Below are 25,376 nucleotides of genomic sequence, written 5' to 3'. Positions count from 1 at the left end.
TACTATAACAAAATACCACAAACTGAATATGCCTTAAACAGCAAAAATTTATTTTCTCACAGTGTTAGAGGCTAGATGTCTGAGATGAAGAGGTCTGCACTTTTGGTTTCTTCTGAGGCTCCTCTCCTTGGCTTGTTGACCTTCTCGTTCACATGGTGTTCCCCTCTGTGCCTGTGTCCTAATCTCCTCCTCTTCTTTTTTTTTAAGTTTATTTATTTATTTTGAGAGAGAGAGAGAGAGAGAGAGAGAGAGAGAGAGAGAGAGAGAGAGAGAGAATCCCAAGCAGGCTCCACAGTGTCAGCTCAGAGCTTGAACCTATGAACGGCCAGACCACCCAGGTGCCCCTAATTTCCTTTTCTTATACAGACACCAGTCAATATTGCATTCGGGCCCACCTTAATGAATTCATTTCAACTTAATTACCTCTTTAAAGACCCTACTTCCAAATACAGTCACATTCTGAGGTGTTAGGGGCTAAGAATTCAACATATGAAATTTGGGAGGGCACATTTCAGCCCATAACACTGAGTTTGTCTTCTCCCCTCCCTCCCTTCTTGTGTATATTGAGCACCCACTGTGTGGCAGACATTGTGCTAACTGGTGGGAATAGTAAGCAACAGATGTAATCTCTGCCTACAGTGAGGTAGGGAAGACATATTTATAAAGTAATAAGAAGTGTCATGCAGATATTATGCCTGGGTAATGGGAATGACAGGAAAGCCTTGCCCTTCCCCTCAGGGCCCCAGACCTGGTCGGGCAGGTGAAAGGGCCAAGTTAAAACTAGCTGTGAGATTAGTTAATGAGTCAGCAGCTCAAACCCAGAGACAGGGGTTTGTCACAAAGCAGCAGAGAGGTCTGATGTCAGCCAGCAGCGGGCGCTAACTGAATCCGTCCTTTACTATGACGCCTGGGCCCCGCCCACTCCCTCCGTGACTCCTTCTCCTCCCCGCTCACGGCCCCGCCCCCTGCGTGTTTCTGCGAACTACCGCGAACGCTTCAAAAGCGCGTCACCCTCCGCCCTAACAATGGGGGTCAGTCGGCCACGCCTGCGCCATAGGGCCGGAGAGGTGGGGGCGGGTCAGCCGGCGTTGGGAGGCGGGGGAAAGTGACGCAAGCAGTCGCGACGCCATTTGCTGCGGCTGAGCGTGGGCGCAGGCGGATCTCGGAAGAAGTCGGTTGCGAGACTCTCCCGCGCACGCGACCCGGCCTCGCTTGGCTGTTTGGTACCGTGCGGTCCCACGCGTCGCCCTTGGGGCCCCTCGGAAGAGTCGCTGCTGCCGCCGCCACCACCACCACTCGGATAGGAGTCGGAAACGCCGGGAGGCCGCCGTCACCGCCATGCCCAAGAATAAAGGTAATGCTGCCTTGGACCCCGGGACCACGACTCCGCTCGGCCCGGTCCTGTCCGCGGCGCTCCGTATTGCCCAGGCCGCAGTGATCTTACACTCCTCTCTGCCTGCAGGCGGCTGGACGATCCACACGCGGTTTGGGGCTTGGGAAAGGAGCTGAGAAGTTACTCTTGTGTACCAGTTTGGTCACATTGGGGTGGAGCCGACGCCATTTTTGTAGGGCCTCCTGCGGGAGAATGTGGGCTTTTGCTCCCGATTCGCGCCAGACTGACCGCGGCGCTTTATGGACCTGTGGGGAGACCTCTCCCGGGCGGCCAGGGTTTCACAAATGGGAGCCTTTGGCCTTCCTGGGCAACGAGAGTTAAGCCCTGGAAGCAGTTCTTAACTTTGAAAGAGTAATGCCTGCTTTAGTGATCAGGTACTCCTGCATGGGTTTCTTTATAAATAGTTGAGTGTTGTTGAGACTACTCCCTCTCCCTTTTACACAGTGACTGAAACCTTAATGCGTATTTACATATTTAGGGTTCATGTCTAGAGATTTACTCTTCCCCATCCCTTTACGGCGTTTACCTTTTTTTTTTTTTTTTGGAACACTTTCATATTTAACCAGGTTTTCTTATTTTTGCTTCAGATCTTGTATATATTGTATTAGGAGTAAAGACCTTTAAGTTTTCTCCATTCTGAGGCTAAACGTCCACAAATTATCAGTCTTGAAGATGTTTATTTGGAACTTCCAAAATGGAAGGCCTAATCTACCTAAAAGCGGAAGAGTCTTAAAGAAATTATCCCCTTTTTTAGACTTCAGGAGACTTCTGTCTTTTTAAGTATCTTTATAATTTCTCCAAGGAAATTGTGCCAGTAGAAACAGGGAAATCATTGTGTTTCCCTCAGGAGAGGAGCGTATTACACAACCCACGGGAAGTTTCCTTTGGTTATTAATCCTTCAGACCCTTGCCTGGACCCAGGCCTACTTCTGTTCTCTTTTCTACTTCACAGACGGCTCCAGGGATTTTACCTGATTTCCTCTTTGCCTCTATGGCCACTCATTTTATCCCTTGGGGTACTTGCTTGCAGTTCTGTGCAAGATTTGGTGCAGTTATCTCAAAATGTAGCTTGCAGACCCTTTTTGTAGCATTTTACTGTTAATTTTTCTGGGGTAACCTGTCTAATGTCTTATTTCCTCTTAGATGGTAATTGGATCACCTCAGTAAGTATCTCATTCTCCCTTTTATTTCTAGTGAGGAGGCTTCCAATTCCCTCACTAGATTGTAAGCTATAATAGACAGTAATGGTATCTGTCTTAATCACATTGAATTGCTAGCACTTGATACTTAGTAGATGCTCAATAAATACTTGTTGGATTAAGTCACCTTCCTTTTGTTGACTTCACTCTCGGATGAATAATAATAGGTTCTACGGGAACAGGACTTCTGCATTAAACTTATACATTAAATCACATCTAGTTCACTAGCCTCCTTTAAAGTTGTATTCCATTACATGGCAGTAAAATAGGGGAGTGATCAGGGTATGGTTAGTTCTGATGAATTGGCAAGCAATAGATCATTCTTTATAAATAATATTTGACGCGTACGAAAAATATAACAATATAGTGAACACCTGGGAATCCATTATTCTGAACTTGAGAAATTAAAACACAGGATCAGTTAAAACCCTTGGTCTCTTCCCCTGTCTTCCTGTTTCTGGAAGTAACCACCATTCTGAATTTGGTGTTTATCATTCCATTACATGTAAAACCAATCTGTTACCTTAGAGGAACAGTGCTTTTCAAGACCCCTGGATTTTATAAGATGAGGTTTACTAATGTAGAAATAAATTCATGGGGTTTTCTTTGTTTTTCTTTATTGGAAGAGCCAGAAGTCTTCTGAATATAATCTTGGTGGTGATTTCACAAGGATATAAATTGCCAAGAACTGTGTGTTGAATGAGTTTTGCTTTGGACTGATTGTCACCAGCTTATTTCCTCTAGAATCCTCTAGATTCTTTTTAGCTTATTACCTCAGAAAAAAAGGGTATCCTTTGGTCCACTCATGACAACCATTTGGGGTAAGGTGTTCCCACACTTTGAGGAAGTTACTGCCTTTGATTTTAAAATTGCCCCTCCTTTAGGAATGTATAGACTACCCTTGACGGATTCATTCAAAGAATTGCCCAGCTCTGTATATAATAATTCAGTAAACAAAGCCAGTAAGATCCTTGCCCTAAAGGAGCTTTCACTCTAGTTTGAAGATCTGGCTTGAATGATTAATGGCTTGAAGCCAGAGATAACTTTACTCTTCCTAGGAAAGCAGTTTGGGTTTCCCTGAAGAATGCCTCACATACTGAACTCTAAGGACTCTGGGTGGGTCCGGATATAGAGGTCCACCTGACAATAGCACAAAGCATTACGAGACTGCCCCTAGGACTCATTAAGTTCACTGGATTCTAGAAGTTAATGTGTCTGTCTTTGCAGTGGCCAGGTGCACATTCATTATTTTGTTTGGACTATGAACCTTTTGCTGCTTCCAGGTTCTTTCCATGAGTTCTTTAGTATCACTACCACTTACAGTCTTTCTCCTACCTTTTGAAAATGGCCATCAATGTGGTTTAGTAGGTTCTGGAATGGGAACAAAGTGCTGTGGAGAGAGACTCTAATATGAGGGTCAGGAACAAAAAGATCAGGTTTGAGACTCTTCACCCACACACCCTGAAATAATAAATGAGTTAATTGTCTGATCTTCAGTGAACTCCCTGGTAAACTGGGGATAAATGTTATTACTTCATAGGGTGATTATGACAAGTAAATGGGTGACTTTATCATATAGTGATTAAGAGTATAGTTAAGTGGGGACATACTGCTCACTTCAAATCCCAGATCTCACTTCATGTGATATCGCCTTGGATAAGTCACTTAACCTTTCAAAGACTATCATCTCTTGTGAAATAAAGACAAAATAGTACCTGTCTCATAGGCATAGTTTGGGCATAGTAACTTAAGGGTAAGTTACTGGGACAGTGAGAAATCTGCTTGGATTGAAGTATAAGATAGTGGAAGGGAAGTATTGAGAGGTAGGCTGGCTTATTTATAGGTTGAGAGATTTATGTTCCGTAAGGTGATCATGTTACCACTAACAGAAACGGGAGTGTTAAGGACCAGTTTTGTAAAGAAAAAATGAGTTTTGAATAAAATCTTGAGCTTGAGATGACAGTAGCCCATTCACTGGACCCATTGTAAATATGAAACCAATGCTTAGTTGAAGTAGAGGGGCTGAGATACAAAATTAGCATAGAAGTGATAGGTAAGAGAAAATTTAATTTCCTTAGAAAGTGGGTTAGCAGATGGTGGGACTTTGGAATTAATGAAGCTCCAGAGGAATAGGCATAATGTGGGGTGGGGGCTGGTAAAGATCCAGAATAGTGCAAGTGGTGGCGCACCTGGGTGGCTCAGTTGGTTTAGCATCCGACTCCTGATTTCGGCTCAGGTCATGATCTCACAGTTCATGGGTTTGAGCCCCAGGTGAGCCCCATGGAGCCTGCTTGGGATTGTCTCTTTCTCTCTCTCTCAAAATATATAAACTTTTAAAAAAAAAAATAGTGCAAGTGGCCCTGTAAGAAAAAAAGAGAGTCGGGAAGTGATGGGTATTGTCATCATTGAAAGTATGAAAAACAAAGGGAGAGGGAGAATTACGGGTTTTTTTTAAGGATATCAGGAGATAGAAGAATCTAGAATTCTAAATGGTAGAAGCAAGGTGGAGGTGTTTACATCTTCTGTTCTAACTCCCTCATTTTACGTAGTCTGAGATCCTGAGAAGTTTTTTGTGAAAGCTCCATTCATCCTTTGCTTTTCCCTCCCTCTACATCTGGTCATAATTCTCTTGTTTCCATCTCAGAAATATTGTTCCTGTTTGTCTTTTCTTTATGGCTAGGTTAGGCCTGCTTCTTGGTACCTGTAATAAGGACAATAACCTTTTACCAGTTTTCCCACCTAAAGGATCATATACCTCTGCTTTTGGTTGAAGTATTTTTTTTTAAATTTTTGAATAGTAAATACATTCGCAGTTCAAATTTCAAAATGTGAAAAGTGCAGTCTCTTTCTAGAACATGTCCTGTTGCCAAACAGTTCTTCTCACAGGTGGTCATTGTTAAGCTTTTTGCATATGCCTTTCCAGAAGTATTTTATGTATATACAAGCAAATATGAATATGCATTTTTCTTTTTTTACACCAATGGTAGCCTTCTACTCTTCTTCACCTTGTATTCATTTTTAAATTTACATTTTGAAGAATTTTGAATATATACATATGTACAAAAGTATACTAGTATAATATACATTTAGGTAGTTACCTCCTGGCCCCAGACACAATTCACAACTAAACTTGCACCAGCACCATCCACACCAAATCAGGATCCAGATTTGGTCTACACCTTGCTATTGGTAGATAATGTCTTTTAAGTCTGTTAAAAAATCTTTAAGTTCCCCATCTATCTGATTCTTCCCCCTTCCCCCCCAATAAGGTATCTAGTGAGGAAAACAAATTGTCTTCCTTTGCCCCCACTGTCTGGATTTTGCTGATTTCATCCCTGTTTTAGAGAGTGCGCTTGCTTGAAAGCAAGGGAGAGGGGCAGAGAAGAGAGAATCTTAAGCAGGCTTCATGCTCAGCATGATCCCACAACCTTAGTGATGAAATTTGAAGTGGGGTTCATGAGCAAACGGCTAAGAAAGAATTCTTCAGATGTCTTTGTGCAAAAAGGTGATTTTATTATAACACGGGGGACAGGATCCGTGGGTAGAAAGAGCTGTGCGCTGGGATTGTGAGGAGAGACTGATGATACACTTTTAAGTTTGTGGAGGCAGTGGGCGGGGGGATAGAAGATAGTTTCTAAGGAATTTCTGTATGCTGAAAGCAGAGTCTTATAGAACCCTGAAGATTTAGCTATTGTCAAGATAAGGTTGCATTTAGTTTTGGGGTTTTTTTTTTTGTTTTTTTTTTTAATGTTTATTTTTGAGAGAGAAAGAGTGTGACTTGGGAAGGGGCAGAGAGAGAGGGAGACACAGAATTCAAAGCAGGCTCAGTCTCTGAGCTGTTTGCACAGAGCCCTATGTGGGGCTTTAACCTATGAACCTGGAGATCATGATCTGAGCCTAAGTTGGACGCTAATCAGACGCTCAACTGAGCCATTCAGGCGCTCCAGTTGCTTTGGGTGTTTCATATCATGTAAACATTTATCGACATTAAGGCAGCCATAAACTCCTTGTGGAATGTTACATGCTGCAGGTCTCTGGTATCTATCAGAGTGGGCTGTAAGCTGTAAGGGGATTTAATTTAAACTACATTTTTCTTGCCTTTGTTTCCCTCATCACTGGTATCATGACCTGAGCCAAAATCGAGTTGATGCTCAACTGACTGAGCCACCCAGATGCCCCTGTTTTTTAATGGACTTTGTTTTTAGAGCAGTTTTACATTTGTAGAGAAATGAACAGAAAGTAGAATTCTCATATTCCCCCCCAGCATGTTGTTAACATGAGCCAGTATATATATTAGTAGGATCTGGCCTTTGATTTCTCCCAACCAGCCTAGCCAAGTCCATAGATTACATTAACATTAAGGTTCATTCCTTATGCTGTATATTGCATGAGTTTTGGCATATGTATAGTGACATGTATCCACCATTACACTATCATACAGAATAATAATTTCACTGCCCTGAAAACATTCCATTGTGTAGATGTACCACAGTTTATCCATTTGCCTACTGAAGGACATCTTGTTTGCTTCCAAGTTCAGGCAGTAATAACTTGCTTTTTTAACTTCAAATACTTGGCTCATTGAATCTTTGCTACAGCTATAAGGTAGAATTCAAATTCTGAAAGTAGCCAGAGTTGTTCTCCCTCCACAACAAAATCAGTATATCCCATTCCAGGAGCTGTAACTTGACCCCCTCACCTCCAGTCATCCTAATTGAACTCAGACCTTTCGTGGGGAAGTCTGGTAAAAGGGGTGGGGGACTATTTATTTATTTATTTAGAAATCTATCAGTAACTCATTGTAATATCTCCCACCCTGGCCTTTGTGGGCACCTGTGGGAGGGGTTCATTGAGCAGTGTGCTCAACCAGTGGTCATTATGATCTAGGAATTTTGGTCATTGAATGCAGATGTCCTTAGGGATTTATGTACTTTTATATAATATCTGCTTGCAGTTTGTATTTTATGACAGAAATAACCCAAAAGGAATTTCCAAGAAGGGTAGGGGAGTAATGCTATGTGTGTGTTTAGTATGATTGGAGATTGTAAATGTAATATGATTGTGTGACCACATTAAGTGAATTTTTAAATGTAAGTGATTTTTTAAAAGCGTGTTGTGAGTCATTTAGTTTCTTTACTATTTTGCAAATAATTAATGTCTTTTTCTTTAAAACCATTAGGTAAAGGAGGTAAAAATAGACGCAGAGGTAAGAATGAGAATGAATCTGAAAAGAGAGAGCTGGTGTTTAAAGAAGATGGACAGGGTAAGCGTTTCTGTAAGTGAGGGGGTTTTTTTAGTAGTAGTTTTCTTTTTTAAAATAGGGACTTTTCAGTTTCTAAACATAAAAGATATAACTTTGTAATCCTGAGCAATGAAATCATGTGTTCCTCTTTGTCCTCCATTTCTCACCCCCCCCCCCACCTCTCTAGAGCCTTTCTTTTAGTAATCAATTCTTGGTATGCTCTGTGTGTGTTGATTGGTGGCATTTTGAAAAAAAAAAAATTTTTTTTTAATGTTTATTTATTTTTGAGAGAGACAGAGACAGAATGCGAGTGGGTTAGGGGCAGAGAGAGAGGGAGACACAGAATCCAAAGGAGGCTCCAGGCTCCAAGCTGTCAGCACAGAGCCCGACGTGGAACTTGAACTCACAAGCTGTGAGATCATGACCTGAGCCGAAGTCGGACACTCAACAGACTGAGCCACCCAGGCGCCCCTATTGGTAGCATTTTTATAAACCTCTAGGTTTCATTGTTTTGCATGGATATTCATAACTAAGAAAGAATTGTACAGTTAAAAAAGAACTAAGCCTCAAAAGCTGTAGTTAACAATTCCATGATTTCATAGATTTTTTTTTTCTTAAGTAGGCTCCATTCCCAGCATGGAGTCCCAACGCGGAGCTTAAATTCACAACCCTGAGATCAAGAGTCAGACACTTAACTGACTGAGCCACCCAGTAAATGGTGCTACATAGTATTTTCATTAGACAGTGGATTTTTAAGGGATGAGTTAGAGGCCTTGGCCTCATTTCTCCAGTACTATTAGCATATAATTTCAGAAAACAGAATACAATAAAACCAAACAATTGACCTTTCCAAACTAAGATACATAACACTAGTTTCCCATATTTTTGAGCAATTTCTTTCTTTCTTTTTTTTTTTTTTTAATGTTTATTTATTTTGAGAGAGAGGAGAAAGCACGAGCCAGGGGAGGGGCAGAGAGAGGGAAAAGAGAGAATCCCAAGTAGGCTCCGTGTTGTCAGTTCAGAGCCCCATGCAGGGCTCAGTATCACAAACCATGAGATCATTACCTGAGCCAAAATCAAGAGTCAGACGCTTAACCAACTGAGCCACCCAGGTGCCCCACAACCCTTGAGCAACTTCAAAAGCTGCTTCGGAAAAATTGCAGTATTAATGCAATGAATTCCCTTAAACCCTTCGTGTGTGTGTATTTCCTGAACCATTTTAAAGTTAGTTGCAGGCTTCATGATACTTTTACCTTATTGTGTTTCTTAAGTATATTCTCTTACATAATCACAATAGAATTATCACGCTCAGACAATTTAGCATGAATACATTATATACGTAGTATATAATCTATTTTTGAAGTTGTCCAGTTATTGCAATAATTTCCAGCATATTTTAACAAAGAACTTTATTCGATTATCCTTTTATAGAACTTTGATGAATTTGTTCATGGCTGTGTATATATAAGCCACTAAAAATGAAACACATATTATGGCTAAAAGACTTTTCAGTTTCTTAGCCTTTCTCATTCTTCCCTCCGTTAATAGTTGATTTTACTGTGACCATCGCTTTTTCATTTTCCCCACTTTGGAAGACAGACTGCCTTTGAGTTGGCCTACCATGTTGAGGCTCTAGGTTCACTGTAGTCTGAGCAACTCACTTCAGCGTGTCAGCCCCACAGTTGAGCCTTTCAAAGTTAAGTCTCAGTGTATTTACAAATCAGTGGATATTCTCTGTGGGAGTCAGTCTTACGCACAACTTGAGTAAGCTCAAGGTTCTGAAGCAATACCCTCCCTTGCCCCCTAGTGACGGCCCCTTTGCAAGCTAATGAATGCTCATCATCCTCTCAGTTTTCCAAGTGGCAATAAAACTGCGTGACTTCCTGGGTTTCCTTTTGGGAAGGTTTTGATTAAAAGTTTGGCATTTTGCCTAAGTATCTTTCTGGCTTCACAAAAACTTTAGAATAATCCCTAATAATGAAATCTAATTTCACAAAGACATTACTAGCGTTAAAGCTACTTTTTATGTGTCACATATACCAAAAATTATGTTGGGATTAGCTTCTGAAGGTTTTGAGGGAAAGGAGATCCAAAATTGGGAGAGGATCCCAGTGTGAGAGATTGATGGGGTGTGATGTACATTTTGGGACATGCCACCTTGATCTCCAAAAGTAAAGCATACAGTTAAGGGGTGCTTGGCTGTCTCAGTCCAAAGAACCTGTGACTCTTGACTTTGGTCATGAGTTTGAGGCCCATGTGGGATGTAGAGATTACTTAAATAAATAAAACTTTAAAGCATACAGTTAAGAAGACCATAGTCATTCTACTTAAAATCAGTAGATAATTAAAGCATTTCTGATAGTAAAGACAGTTTGCCATAGAAATGGCATTATGGAATCTAGATTCTGGTTCTGCCATTGGGTTGGTTTTTCACTCCCTTGTATTTATTTTACTACACATTTATTCCTAACCAATATACCTATGTGTTCTAGTCAATTTTTTTTTTTTAATTTTTTAATGTTTTATTTATTTTTGAGAGACAGAACGGGAGCAGGGGAGGGACAGAGAGGGAGGAAACCCAGAATCCAAAGCAGGCTCCAGGCTCTGTTAGCACAGTGCCCAACACGGGGCTTGAACCCACGGACTGTGAGATCATGACCTAAGCCAAAGTCGGATGCTCAACTGACTGAGCCACCCAGGTGCCCCTGTGTTCTCGTCCATTTTATGTGAATTTTTAAGTTGCTGTTGTATGAAAAGTTGAACAGTATCCCATACACTTTTCTTTTCTCTCCCCCAAGAATATGCTCAAGTAATCAAAATGTTGGGAAATGGACGATTAGAAGCGATGTGTTTTGATGGTGTAAAGAGGTTATGTCACATCAGAGGGAAATTGAGGAAAAAGGTAGGTGTGGAGATTTGTTTTACTTTAAAATTATGATTAATGGGGGGAAATGGCTCTATAGTTTTTATGAGTCAAGGACCTCATTTTTGTAAATTACTCAAAGATTTCAGTAGAACAGTGATATACTATGATAAATCGAAACAGCAAATTCCATGATGATAACTTTATACGGATTCCATTTAAAGACTCATTTACGTCACCTATGTTGTTAGGCCCAAAATGTTTAACCTGAACCTAGTCATGAAGAATCAATCAACAAATCCAAATTAAGGGAGACTGTAAAACAAATGTCCAGACCCTTACTACAAGGTTAGTGACCTTAAAGTTGGGGGAAATGGGCAGCAGCAGCAAGAGGGCTGAGGGTGAGAACTATTCCAGTTGAATGGAGATTAAAGAGACCTAATGGTTAAATGGGGTAGGTGGCCCGTGTATGGATTCTGATTTGAGGGTGGGGGAAATCCTTGTAAAACATGTTAAGAAAATTTCAATATGAATTACATTAAGTGTTATGGTGATAATAAATTTCTGGAATTGTGATGCTGGATGGGCTTCCTTGGAAAGTAATGATTAATTTCCCATCATAGTGGGTGTTAAGGCCAATTTATTAGTCAAGTTGGGTAAAAGTCCCTCTGACTGATTTTATGGGTTATTTTAAGGAGGTTTGCCAGCTTTGTGTATGTGGGCTGGTTGAAGGAAGGGAGGGAAGGAGAAAACACATTTCTAACTTTATATTCTCACATATAATGGATAGATAACTAACCACCTGGAGTAATTCACTATTACAAATTACTAAATTTCTAATCATAATTCTTCTGGAATTAATGAACTCGTTTAGTTAAATAAGATCGTTCTGTGTGTGTGTGTGTGTGTGTGTGTTTTAACATTCCAAATTACAGATTTGAAACGTGCTCACCTGCTTAATAAAGTTTTTTGGGTTGTTTTTTTTCCTAATTCTGAATCTAGGTACTTCACCCACAGTTGAGTGAATAGTATTTTATGGAAAGACTGACCAAGTGTTGCTTTGATTCTGTATTTTTAAATGTAACATGCAGTGACTTTTCTTTCTTAGGTTTGGATAAATACCTCAGACATTATATTGGTTGGTCTCCGAGACTACCAGGTAAAAAATAATAATAATTTTTTTCATTGTTCACTTGATTGTATTTATGAGCCATTAATTCTTAGAACTTAAGTCATGACTGTTTTTGCCCAATTCCACCTCTTCATGCTCTTGATTGTTGTGTTGACAAACATTTCTTAAGGGCTAGTTATGTTTTCAATATTGTGCCTAGTACACTAGTCATCATGGTTCCCAAATGGCCAGTCTCTGGAGTCCACATTTTCACTGTGGAAAAAATAATAGGCAGTGTGAATTTTCCATCAAGCTATAAATGGTCCTTTTTCCCTTTTTGATATTTAAAAAGTTCCCTTTATTGGAATGAATGATGTTATATAGTTGTGGTTGTTTGTGTTCTTACTTGTTAAAGTAAAAATGTAATCTTAGGGTGGGCCTCACATGTCAGTTTTTCTTTTCTTTTCTTTTCTTTTCTTTTCTTTTCTTTTCTTTCTTTCTTTCTTTCTTTCTTTTTTTTTTTTTTTTAACGTTGATTTATTTTTGAGACAGAGAGAGACAGAGCATGAACAGGGGAGGGGCAGAGAGAGAGGGAGACACAGAATCTAAAACAGGCTCCAGGCTCTGAGCTGTCAGCACAGAGCCCGACGCGGGGCTCGAACTCACAGACCGTGAGATCATGACCTGAGCCGAAGTCGGATGCTCAACCGACCAAGCCACCCAGGCGCCCCTCTTTTTTTTTTTTTTTTTTTTTTTTTTAATGTGTACGTACTGAAATGAAAATATGGAAACTGCTGCTGTGGTGTATACAGCTGAATGAGTCAAACTCCCATCCCAAAAAATACTTATGGCTTGGTAGTGAAGAGAATAAGGCACACAAGTAATTACAGTACAAACCATGATAGAAGTGTGTGCTCTAAATTTGGATGAGCACTTAGGAGAGAAAATGATAGTTGCCCTTCATGATCTCAACCTGGAGACTGCTCATTGTGGGTCTGTGCAATCCATTTGGTTTCCACCTGTTAGAACTCATCACCATGTATTTAATCGTGTTGTGAGTGATGTTTCTATTCTTATAACCTTGATCATACTTTAATTTTTTAAAATATATATTCCAGAATAAAGAATTAAAATCTTTATTATAAATCAGTGGTTCTCAACCGTGAGTGAATTTGTTTCCTCCAGGGAACATTTGGCACTGCCTGGAGACATTTCTTGTTAAAACTTGCTGGCCAAGGGGAGGGAGACAGTACTCTTAGCATATAGTAGATAGAGACCAGGGGTGATGCTAAACATCCTCCATTGCACAGAACAGCCCCTACAACAAAGAATTATCCAGCCTAAAATATCAATAGTTCTGAGGTTGGAAAATCCTGCTTTAATACCATTTTTTTTTTTTTTTACATATTTAAAAAAATTTTTTTAATGTTTATTTGTTTTGAGAGCGAGAGAGCACATGTGCATGCTAGCAGGGAAGGGGCAGAAAGAGAATCCCAAGTAGGCTGTGCGCTATTAGCACGGAACCTACTGCAGGGCTCGATCCCACAAACTGTGAGATCTCAACCTGAGCCGAAATCAAGAGACACTTATCCAACTGAGCCACCCAAGCACCCCAGTTAATACCATTTTAATGTCCATTTTCTTCTTTTGATTTTAAAATAACCCCAGAAGTAGGAAGAATAATTCTTTCTTTGACAGATGAGGAAACCAAGGTTCAGAAAGATGTAACATTCTGACTATAAAATGGCAGTCAAGACCAACTTTTCTGATTCTTAATCTCCCACAAGCCACCTGTCTGCCCCTGCCACTTAAAAGGGTGGTCGGGGAACCAGTAGCATCAGTGGCTTTTGGGAACTTGTTAGAGATGCAGGGTTTTGGACCCCACCCCAGTCCTCCTAAATCAGAATATGCCTTTTGACAATTTCCCTCTGAGCTTCATACACAGCTGAAGAAGTGCTGGTTTGAATCACACTGCCCTTGCATCACTGATCATTTTTGTAGCCATTTGGACCTACTTTTAGGTTCAAAGAACTTTTAGAAGTTGAAATAATAAACTTGAACACTTTTTCCTTAACTAAGATTCTTTTCAAATGGAGAAGTGTGAACATTCTAAGGCAGTAGGTGTTTGTCATAGACTCTAGGTCTAAAGTTCTCTTTTAGACTAGCAAAAGAACAAACGCAGGATTAAAACAAGAGATGGCTAATGTCCGCGAAAAAGACAAATAAGGGTCCTTGCCCCGTATTTATTTAGATCATAAGGCTTGTAAACGTGATGGGCATGTACAAGGAGACAAAGAAACTAGGAACATTAACTTGACGTGAGGGGGAAAGGGGATTTTGGTTTTATTTTTGTTTGTTTTTTTCAATATATGAAGTTTATTGTCAAATTGGTTTCCATACAACACCCAGTGCTCATCCCAAAAGGTGCCCTCCTCGATACCCATCACCCACCCTCCCCTCCCTCCCACCCCCCATCAACCCTCAATTTGTTCTCAGTTTTTAACAGTCTCTTATGCTTTGGCTCTCTCCCACTCTAACCTCTTTTTTTTTTTTTTCCTTCCCCTCCCCCATGGGTTTCTGTTAAGTTTCTCAGGATCCACATGAGAGTGAAACCATATGGTATCTGTCTTTCTCTGTATGGCTTATTTCACTTAGCATCACACTCTCCAGTTCCATCCATGTTGCTACAAAGGGCCATATTTCATTCTTTCTCATTGCCACATAGTACTCCGTTGTGTATATAAACCACAATTTCTTTATCCATTCATCAGTTGATGGACATTTCGGCTCTTTCCATAATTTGGCTATTGTTGAGAGTGCTGCTATAAACATTGGGGTACAAGTGCCCCCTATGCATCAGTACTCCTGTATCCCTTGGGTAAATTCCTAGCAGTGCTATTGCTGGGTCATAGGGTAGGTCTGTTTTTAATTTTTTGAGGAACCTCCACACTGTTTTCCAGAGCGGCTGCACCAATTTGCATTCCCACCAACAGTGCAAGAGGGTTCCCGTTTCTCCACATCCTCGCCAGCATCTGTAGTCTCCTGATTTGTTCATTTTGGCCACTCTGACTGGCGTGGGGTGATATCTGAGTGTGGTTTTGATTTGTATTTCCCTGATGAGGAGCGACATTGAGCATCTTTTCATGTGCCTGTTGGCCATGTAGATGTCTTCTTTAGAGAAGTGTTTGTTCATGTTTTCTGCCTATTTCTTCACTGGGTTATTTGTTTTTCGGATGTGGAGTTTGGTGAGCTCTTTATAGATTTTGGATATTAGCCCTTTGTCTGATATGTCATTTGCAAATATCTTTTCCCATTCCGTTGGTTGCCTTTTAGTTTTGTTGGTTGTTTCCTTTGCTGTGCAGAAGCTTTTTATCTTCAGTAAGAAATTGCTACGGCTGAGGTCAGAGAGGTCTTTTCCTGCTTTCTCCTCTAGGGTTTTGATGGTTTCCTGTCTCACCTTCAGGTCCTTTATCCATTTTGAGTTTATTTTTGTGAATGGTGTGAGAAAGTGGTCTAGTTTCAATCTTCTGCATGTTGCTGTCCAGTTCTCCCAGCACCATTTGTTAAAGAGACTTTTTTTTTCTTCTTCTTTTTTCCATTGGATATTCTTTACTGCTTTGTCAAAGATTAGTTGGCCATATGTTTATGGGTCTAGTTCTGGGGTTTCTATTCTATTCCATTGGTCTATGTGTCTGTTTTTGTGCCAATACCATGCTGTCTTGATGATTACAGCTTTGTAGTAGAGGCTAAAGTCTGGGATTGTGATGCCTCCTGCTTTGGTCGTCTTCTTCAAAATTACTTCGGCTATTCGGGACCTTTTGTGGTTCCATATGAATTTTAGGATTGCTTGTTCTAGTTTCGAGAAGAATGCTGGTGCAATTTTGATTGGGATTGCATTGAATGTGTAGATAGCTTTGGGTAGTATTGACATTTTGACAATATTTATTCCAATCCATGAGCACGGAATGTTTTTCTGTTTCTTTATATCTTCTTCAATTTCCTTCATGAGCTTTCTATAGTTTTCAGCATACAGATCTTGTACATCTTTGGTTAGATTTATTCCTAGGTATTTTATGCTTCTTGGTGCAATTGTGAATGGGATCAGTTTCTTTATTTGTCTTTCTGTTGCTTCATTATTAGTGTATAAGAATGCAACTGATTTCTGTACATTGATTTTGTATCCTGCAACTTGGCTAAATTCATGTATCAGTTCTAGCAGACTTCTGGTGGAGTCTATCGGATTTTCCATGTATAATATCATGTCATCTGCAAAAAGTGAAAGCTTAACTTCATCTTTGCCAATTTTGATGCCTTTGATTTCCTTTTGTTGTCTGATTGCTGATGCTAGAACTTCCAACGCTGTGTTAAACAACAGTGGTGAAAGTGGACATCCCTGTCGTGTTCCTGATCTCAGGGAAAAGGCTCTCAGTTTTCCCCCATTGAGGATGATGTTAGCTGTGGGCTTTTCATAAATGGCTTTTATGATCTTTAAGTATGTTCCTTCTATCCCGACTTCCTCGAGGGTTTTTATTAAGAAAGGTTGCTGAATTTTGTCAGAGGCCTTTTCTGCATCGATTGACAGGATCATATGGTTCTTGTCTTTTCTTTTATTAATGTGATGTATCACATTGATTGATTTGCGAATGTTGAACCAGCCCTGCATCCCAGGAATGAATCCCACTTGATCATGGTGAATAATTCTTTTTATATGCTGTTGAATTCGATTTGCTAGTATCTTATTGAGAATTTTTGCATCCATATTCATCAGGGATATTGGCCTGTAGTTCTCTTTTTTCACTGGGTCTCTGTCTGGTTTAGGAATCAAAGTAATACTGGCTTCATAGAATGAGTCTGGAAGTTTTCCTTCCCTTTCTATTTCTTGGAATAGCTTGAGAAGGATAGGTATTATCTCTGCTTTAAACGTCTGGTAGAACTCCCCTGGGAAGCCATCTGGTCCTGGACTCTTATTTGTTGGGAGATTTTTGATGACTGATTCAATTTCTTCGCTGGTTATGGGTCTGTTCAAGCTTTCTATTTCCTCCTGATTGAGTTTTGGAAGCGTGTGGGTGTTTAGGATTTTGAAGATATACAATGTTTGGGGTTTGGGTCAATACAAAACAAAATCCAGGCACCGGGCAGATGGGTAGATGGTTGTTAACAGCAGACAGGAGGCGCCTCCGCACCTGTTTATCTTTGCTGGCCTAGGGGATGATACAGAAGGGGAATAACCTCAGGGTTAACAAGATACCTTTTCTTTTGTTAACCATCTCAGCTCTGGGCTGCTTTGCCTGAGATGCAGCTGTCCACAGTTCAATTCACCAATTTACCTAACCTGGCCCTATTCTCCTATGAAAGCAGTTTTCTGCTATAGTACTAAATTTGGGGTGCTTTCACCCTAAATATCTTGTTATTCCTATGTATTGGGCACCTTTGCACCGTTTCTATTTCAGACCTTTGCCTCTTTCTATTTTGGGGGGCTCAGCACCCCCTCCCTGTTTTGTGGACCTTTGCACCCCCCCTATTCTTGGAGTGCCTACCTGGTTTACCCAAACTCGGGTGTGAGCATTTTATTGACTTTGTATTTCTTTGTGCCTTATTAACCCATTGGTGTAAGCCCGGGGGATTCCTAAGTTTGTCCCCCGCAGGTGTTGGTATATTTGCATCAGAAACACTTGAAGAGCTTTAGAAAATACAAATTCTTGAGCTTCATTCCACATCTATTAATCTGTTTTCTGGAGATGTAAAAGCTCCACTGGAGATTGTAATCAGTTCATATTCTAAGAACCATTGATTCAAGGAAAGATATATTAATTTCCTTAGGTCATTACAACAGTCTGTTTTTTAATTAGACTGTTTAATCATCCTGTAAAAAGATTGGGTTGGCACAGTTCTGCATGTTTTTTAGAGGGTAGGAGAAAAGTATTATTTTATAGTTTTGTTTTAATACTTAATTAAAATTTTAATTCCAGTATAATTAATAATATAGTCATTCAGCAATTCCATACATGATCCTGTGCTCTTCACAACAAGTACACTGGGGAGGAGGAAACTGAAATGTGAAAAAAGTTAATAAAGATGTGAGATTTAATTTTTTTTCCAGTTTGAAAGTAATTTATGAAATAATATTTTGGCATAATCAGTTCTAAAAGTTACTTGTCTCTTTCAGGATAATAAAGCTGATGTAATCTTAAAATACAATGCAGATGAAGCTAGAAGTCTAAAGGCGTATGGCGAGCTTCCAGAGCATGGTAACGTCTGAGTTGTTTTATTAACCTGTCATATGGTGTTAGTATTTGGTGTTACTAGGTGAAGAAATTTTGTTAGAATTTTGTGGATTTTGCATATTACTTCAGTGCTTGCATGATTTAAGTATGCATGCTTATACTTCATAATACTGGATACATTAAGAAAAAAAGTAACTTATATCCCCAATAACTACACTCCTGGTGTAGACTTTATAAACTCTGAACGTTTGCATAATACCAATCCAAAGAATAATACTGTTACAGTATTTATTTCACAATAACCTTCTCAAGAGATTGTTAGTATTCATCTACTTTAAATACGAAGCAGTGATCGTAATTAGCTACTGTTGACTTTTACAAAGTCAGTTTTCAGTTCTTATCCTAGGTATCATAGGATTCCATTGGATTTTTTAAAACCAACATTGTCACCAATAAAAAGTTACGCATTCTCATGTGGAAAACTTGAACAAAAATAAGTCCCTCATAACCCCACCAAAGGGGCAGTGTACTTTACATACTATATTGTAAGGCTACATTTTTCACTTGGTGTTTTTGTTTCGTTGTGTGTTGTTTTTTGTGTTTGTTTTATCTCTGTTGGAGATTATTAGAAAAACAGTATGATTTTACTTAAGCATGAAAATTCTGCTGAAATTCTATACTTGACATTTTCAATCTAGTATGTCTGAGAATAGGACTAGCATGTCCTGGTTCATTTTCTTGCTTAGGGGTAATCATGATTTGACTAAATTTTCTGATTGGTGAATCTGTTTGGTGATTGGTTAGTTGTTAGCCTGTGCTCTGACCTTTTTTTTGAAGCATAGTTGTAAGTTGTAATGGCTTTAGAATTTGTGTGACTGAAGCCTGCCTTACTAAAAATACCTTTGTAAAATAAATAGTCGGGACTACATCAAACTAAAAAGCTTTGCACAGGGGCGCCTGGGTGGCTCAGTCGGTTAGGCGTCTGACTTCGGCTCAGGTCACGATCTCGCGGTCCGTGAGTTCGAGCCCCGCGTCGGGCTCTGGGCTGACAGCTCAGAGCCTGGAGCCTGTTTCAGATTCTGTGTCTCCCTCTCTCTCTGACCCTCCCGCATTCATGCTCTGTCTCTCTCTGTCTCAAAAATAAATAAACATTAAAAAAAAAAAAAAAAAAAAAAAAAAAAAAAGCTTTGCACAGCAATGGAAACCAACAAAACAAAGAGACAACCTATTGAATGAGAGAAGATACTTGCAAATGATACGTCTGATAAAGGGTTAATATCCAAAATACATAAAGAACTTCTACCATTTAACACCCCAAACACCCCCCCAAATAACCCATTAAAAATGGGCAGAGGAACTGAATAAACACTTTATTTCTTCAATAACTTTTTTTTTTCTGAACAAACACTTTACACAGAAGACATACAAATGGCCAATAGACATGAAAGGATGCTCAGCATCACTTATCAGGGAAATGCAAATCAAAACCACAGTGAGATATCCCCTCATACCAGTCAGGGTGGCTAGTATCAAAAAGACAAAATAACAAGTGTTGGCGAAGATGGGGAGAAAAAGGAACTTTCGTGCAGCGTTGGAATGTGAAAATTAAATGAACAAACGAGAAACAGACTCCTAAATATAGAGAACAAACTAGTGGTTGCTGGGGGGTTGGGGGAATAGGCGAAATAGGTGAAGAGGATTAAGAAGTACAAACTTCTAGATCTAAAATAAGTAGATGAAAAGTAGCATAGGGAATATAGTCAATTATGTAATAACTTTGGTGACAGAACATAACTATACTTGTGGTGAGCATACCATAGTGTATATAATTGTCAAATCAACTATGTTGTGCACTTGAAACTAATATATTTGTCAACTATTAAATTAGAAAAGAAATTTTAACATTTATTTTGAGAATGAAAGCAGAGGAGGGGCAGAGAGGAGGAGAGAGAGAATCTGACATGGGACTTGAGTTCACAAACCATGAGATCATGAGCTGAGCTGAAATTGAGTCAGACGCTTACTGACTGAGCCACCCAGGTGCCCCTGAATTGGATTTTTTTTTTTAACATTTGTTTATTTTTGAGAGAGAGGATGAGCAAGCAGGGGAGGGGAAGAGAGAAACCCAAGCAGGCTCCGCACTGTCAGCATGGAGCCCTCTGTGGGCTCGTTCTCATAAACTGTGACAGTATGACTTGAGCTGAAATCAAGAGCCGGATGCTTAACTGACTGCGCCACACAGGTGCCCCCTGAATTAAAAATACCTTTGTTAGGGGTGCCTAGGTGGCTCAGTTGGTTGAGTGTCCAATTCTTAATCTTGGCTTAGGTCTTGATCTCACAGGCGTGAGTTCGAGCCCTGCATTGGGCTCTGCACTGGGCATAAAGCTGACTTAAAAAAAAATCTCTGCAAACAAAATTAGAACTCATACTTTCCATCTTGGCTTAGCAGCGACCTTGAGATTTTGTTGTATAAAATTCTATATAGTAGGGCTGTTAGGTAGAAGTTAGGATCTTTCTTATAACAAAACTTAAAATTTAAGTTTGACTCCTAAGAGTCTCTTTTCATAATTCAACAGACCACTTCTTTTTCCTTTTTTTTTTTTTTTTTTTAAATTTTTTTTAGTGTTTGTTTATTTTTGGGAGAGACAGAGCATGAGCGGGGGAGGGGCAGAGAGAGAGAGGGAGACACAGAATCCAAAGCAGGCTCCAGGCTCTGAGCTGTCAGCCCAGAGCCCGATGTGGGACTCGAACCCACAAGCTGTGAGATCATGACCTGAACCGAAGTTGGACACTCAACTGACTGAGCCACCTAGGCGCCCCAACAGACCACTTCTTTTAGTGGACAGTTACTCATTTTAATATCAGCTTGGTTATATGAGTGTATTTGTTATTGTTTCTTTAGCTAAAATCAATGAAACTGATACATTTGGTCCTGGAGATGATGACGAAATTCAGTTCGATGACATTGGAGACGATGATGAAGACATTGATGATGTAAGTAGATGCACCTTACATTTTTCAACTTTTGTTTCTGAGTTATCTACAGAGAAACCAGCTCTTTGTCCTATCTTTGTTTAATCTAAGAATGTTGAATACTTAGGATATATTTCAAGATTTGTCCATGAATTAAAATGCTCATTATTTATCAGACAGTCAAACTGTTTATACTTTGAGGATTCTTATAATCTTTTTCACCATTTCTTCCAGAAAAGATCAATATCTTCTTTGGCAACCTGAATGCTAGGCATTGCAGTCATAACTTGTTTGAGTGTTTAAAGAGATAGCTATTATGAAATTTAGGAGACAGTTGAAAGAAATACAAGATCTTCTCAAAGAAACATGCCTACTCAATTGAAATACTAGTATGTTAAAAGAAGAATCTTGTTTGAACAGCTTGATATGAAGCATTGGAATTACAACATATATTAAAAGTCTTGTTAAAATTGAGACCATTTGTCAGTACACTATTTTATCCGTTGAATATGCACTGTTGGCAAACTCTTGGTTTGGAGTTGGTGTATTTGAGGAGAATGTACTGTTTTGCTAACAGTAAAAGTTAGTTGCTGACTAAGACTGCGACAATTACCAGAGCCTTTCAGAACTACAAAGGCTGGTCTTGGGGAAGTCTGAGTTAGGCGTCACAAGTGGTACCCACTAGCAAGATTCTGTAATTAACATTTTCCTATAGTTGATTTATCCCATATCTCTTATCTTTATTCGTCCATCAATCTATCTTATATTTTGATGCATCTTCAGACCATTACGAATGCTCATGGTGAATTAAAATTTGAGTACATCTCTTCAATGTGTATATGTGTTTATGAATTTTTATATAAATACATCATACTTTTTTTCAATGTTCTTCCCTTTGGAGACCCTGAGCCAGAAAATTCTTGTGACTAAATTGTTAATGATACTTTGATAGTAGATTTAATTATTATATTATTTATTATTTAATGATTATTATTGATTTATTGATATTATTTAATGATTATATACAAGAACCTGACATGGAATTGTGTTGTAAATTAAGGGGTGATATAAACATTTTTAGAGCTGGGGTAGAAGGCATTTTTGGAAATTAACCTAAGCAGAGAACACATTTGAACATGAAACCATATACACAGAGGTGTAAGGATGAGGATCTAGTAAACAAGGTTAAGACTTTCTAAGAAAAAATTTCTGAATCTATGCCAGTGATTCCTTGGAACTGGACTCTGTAGTCCGGCAGGGAAAGAGATGCTAAAGACAGTGGATACTAAAGGAATTGGGAGTTTCCCTGAACCATTTGCAAAGGCAAGGGTTGCCTTTTTTTTAATCACCTCAGAACCCTATTTTTTCAAGACATTTCTCCAGATGGTATATAGGTATGCTAGCCTTCTTTCCTATAACCAGATTGAGAGAATTTGCTAACTGTCACACTTGTACCTTTCTTAAAGAAATAACATTCCTAGGGGCGCCTGGGTGGCTGAGTCAGTTAAGCTCCTGACTTCATCTCAGGTCATGATCCCATGGTTTGTAGGTTCAAGCCCTGCATCAGGCTCTGCACTGACAGCTCAGAGCCTGGAGCCTGCTTCGGATTCTGGGTTTCCCTCCCTCTCCCTCTCCCTCTCCCTCCCTCCCTCCCTCCCTCCCTCCCTCCCTCCCTCTCTCTCTCTCTCTCTCTCTCTCTCTCTCTCTGCCCCTCCCCCGCTCACGCTGTCTCTCAAAAATAAATAAACATTAAAAGAAAGAAATAGTACTCCTGCATATCTGCTCCCCCCCAGAATAAAAAAATCTCTCATCACCAACACAAAAGAGAGACACTAAACTTTATTAAGAATATTATTAAAAATATTTTGTATACGGGGTGCCTGGGTGGCTCAGTTGGTTAAGCATCCGACTTCAACTCAGGTCATGATCTTGCAGTTTGTGGGTTTGAGCCCCACGTCAGGCTCGGTGCTGACAGCTCAGAACCTGGAGCCTGCTTCACATTCTCTCTCTCTCTCTGTCCCTCCCCTGCTCACACTCTGTCTCTAGCAAAAATAAATACACATTTAAGAAAAATTTTTTTAAAAACATCTTGTATAGCATAACATTCTGAAGGAAGTTGTAAAGATTTACTGGCAGCAAACTGTAATTGAGAAAAACCTGGTGTAGAGAATTTCCTCTTCAAAGATAGCCTTAGGGGGTGCAGGTCTCCCTTATGTGGTAGACTTCTGGAATATAAGAATTCTTTCATTTGATCTGATGTTCTTTTCCCTTCCAGATCTAAATTGAATTCAACATTTTACATTCCAATTTCTCTGAGGATTGTTCCAACAATTTGGATTTTGGCTGTGACCTGTTAAAGAAGATTAAAATTTATTAGCATGAGTGCAATTTGTTAAAGCAGACTGATTTGTTTCTAAGGTATTTCTTGAAAAACTGGTAATGCCGAATTCTCTTACATGAAATGTTAAGCCCCCTTTGTTCTTTTGATGTATTCGAGCTTATAGGTAAAAGACCACATCTACTATTTTTTAAAAAGAGGAGAAAAATGCATTACTGCCTTTCCTACTTTGACCACTTCCAGTTAGTAAATGAATGTTCCAAATAAACCATTTACCGTACATTCATTATGGATCCTGATTAAGCCCTAACTTTGACTAGCCTGTTGACCGTACATTGACTTTCTGTATATTCCAGTTACTTAGATGTTCCCTTGAGATTTTGATACAATTTAAAAGAGGCAGAAATCTGCATTTGAATTAAAAAATGATTAGGTCAGTTTTTCATATTTAAGTAGCACGTGGCTATTTTTGTACTAATTTTGATATCACTTATGTTCTTTCATAACCTTATTTTGCCACTATAAACATATCAACAAAAAAGCATTTACAAAATGCAGGTTTTAGGACCTGGGTTTTAATAGCAGTTTTTAATTTGTAAGGTTAGTAGTTACAGGAATCAAACAGTAGGTGGCACCCAGTCATCTTAACATTGAAATATTGCTATAGTTGTCCATTTTTTTTTCTTACTATGCTTAGGAAATTTCCCAAACAAGAAAAGATTGTTTTGATCATGTGCATGTATGTAGAAAATTTTTAAAGAACAAAACTATTGTTAAAAGTGTCATTTTATTTCAGAAGTCATATACATAAGCTGCAATTTTGAGTGCTTTGTAAACACTTAAAGTATGTATAAATGAAAATTTAATTTCCTAACAACTGTATAATTAAGCTTTTTTCAAACCATCCCTAAGCTGGTTAAAAAAAAAAAAAAAGGAGCAAATAACAACTTATTGAAAAGATGGTTTCTCATTTCTGAATGGAAGAGCTACAGCTGAGAAATACAATAAAGACAATATCATGCTGCAGAGTATATTATACCCTTACTTTGTGTTTAGGATGTTATTTTATTGTGTGTAAAGATTTGTTTTGCTTGTATATTATTGGGAATTTGGATTTTCTCTTATTTAGTTTTTTGTTCTCAACTTGACTAAGATGAAATTAAGGGCTGGGCTATTTATTGGCTAGCTACATTGAAATCTTCTGCAACTTCACAAGAAGAGATCCATCATTTAGGCTGTGAAACGTTTATTCTCCTGGTCTCCAGAGATGTTTTCAATGATGAAAAGTTCTACCAAGGGAGAGAAACCTTCATGTGGCTTCAAAAAAATAAGAGTATCTTCTCCAATCTCATGCGTATTCCTAAGTGTGCAAGCACTGGAATCAAAATCTGAGGTACTATAAAACATTAAATCAAAGAATAGAAATGAGTGTATAGTTGCGATTCATGTTTCTTATTCTTTGGAGTTCTGAACACTTACCCAGATGGAATGCATCTGAGACCATGGGCTGGTTTTTAATACTTAAAGAAACTAGCATTGAAGAATTGACTTAGCGATTGTCTTTATCAAAACCTAAACTTCCAAAGATATTTAGGCCTCTGTACAAAAAAGTGTTTTGCTAAATTTGTGGTATATATAGATCCTTCTTCTGTGTTATTTTACCAAGAATGTAGTAACTCTGCCTCTGTGGTAGTTCATGGTAGGGATGGTACAACTCACGCATTATTTTTTTCTGCTTACCTCCTCTAGCAAATATGATTTGTCTCAAGTTTCTTGAATTACAACTATGGCCCCCATTCATGTGTTTTTTTAGTGATTTTTTTTTTCCTTGCCTAGGTAATAACGGCTCAATCTAGTGCCATTGCATCCCGGAAAATCTCATACCCTAATGATTATTAAGTGGTTGGTAAAGTTGTAGGTCATATGCAACACTGCTTGGAAGAAGTGTTTTACTAACTTGTCTTTAATGTGATATTTGTATAGATTTACTGATTTATTTCAAATGAGGAATGGGAGTGGTCCTTAGTTTTTTA

At 39.1% G+C, this 25,376-nt stretch overlaps 1 protein-coding gene across 1 annotated transcript; it reads left to right on the top strand.

Moving 5' to 3' along the window:
• Positions 1 to 1,089: 1,089 nt before the first annotated feature.
• Positions 1,090 to 24,772, top strand: EIF1AX (eukaryotic translation initiation factor 1A X-linked). The gene is made up of 7 exons (XM_007090513.3): positions 1,090 to 1,354; positions 7,772 to 7,855; positions 10,633 to 10,736; positions 11,806 to 11,856; positions 17,975 to 18,056; positions 20,935 to 21,026; positions 23,281 to 24,772. The coding sequence occupies exons 1-7, from the start codon at positions 1,339 to 1,341 to the stop codon at positions 23,284 to 23,286; spliced, it is 435 nt and encodes a 144-aa protein (XP_007090575.1). The 5' UTR covers positions 1,090 to 1,338; the 3' UTR covers positions 23,287 to 24,772.
• Positions 24,773 to 25,376: the final 604 nt, after the last annotated feature.

The sequence above is a fragment of the Panthera tigris genome, chromosome X (assembly GCF_018350195.1).
Source record: "Panthera tigris isolate Pti1 chromosome X, P.tigris_Pti1_mat1.1, whole genome shotgun sequence".
Taxonomy (NCBI): Eukaryota; Metazoa; Chordata; class Mammalia; order Carnivora; family Felidae; genus Panthera; species Panthera tigris.
This window is presented reverse-complemented; position numbering and strand designations above follow the sequence as displayed.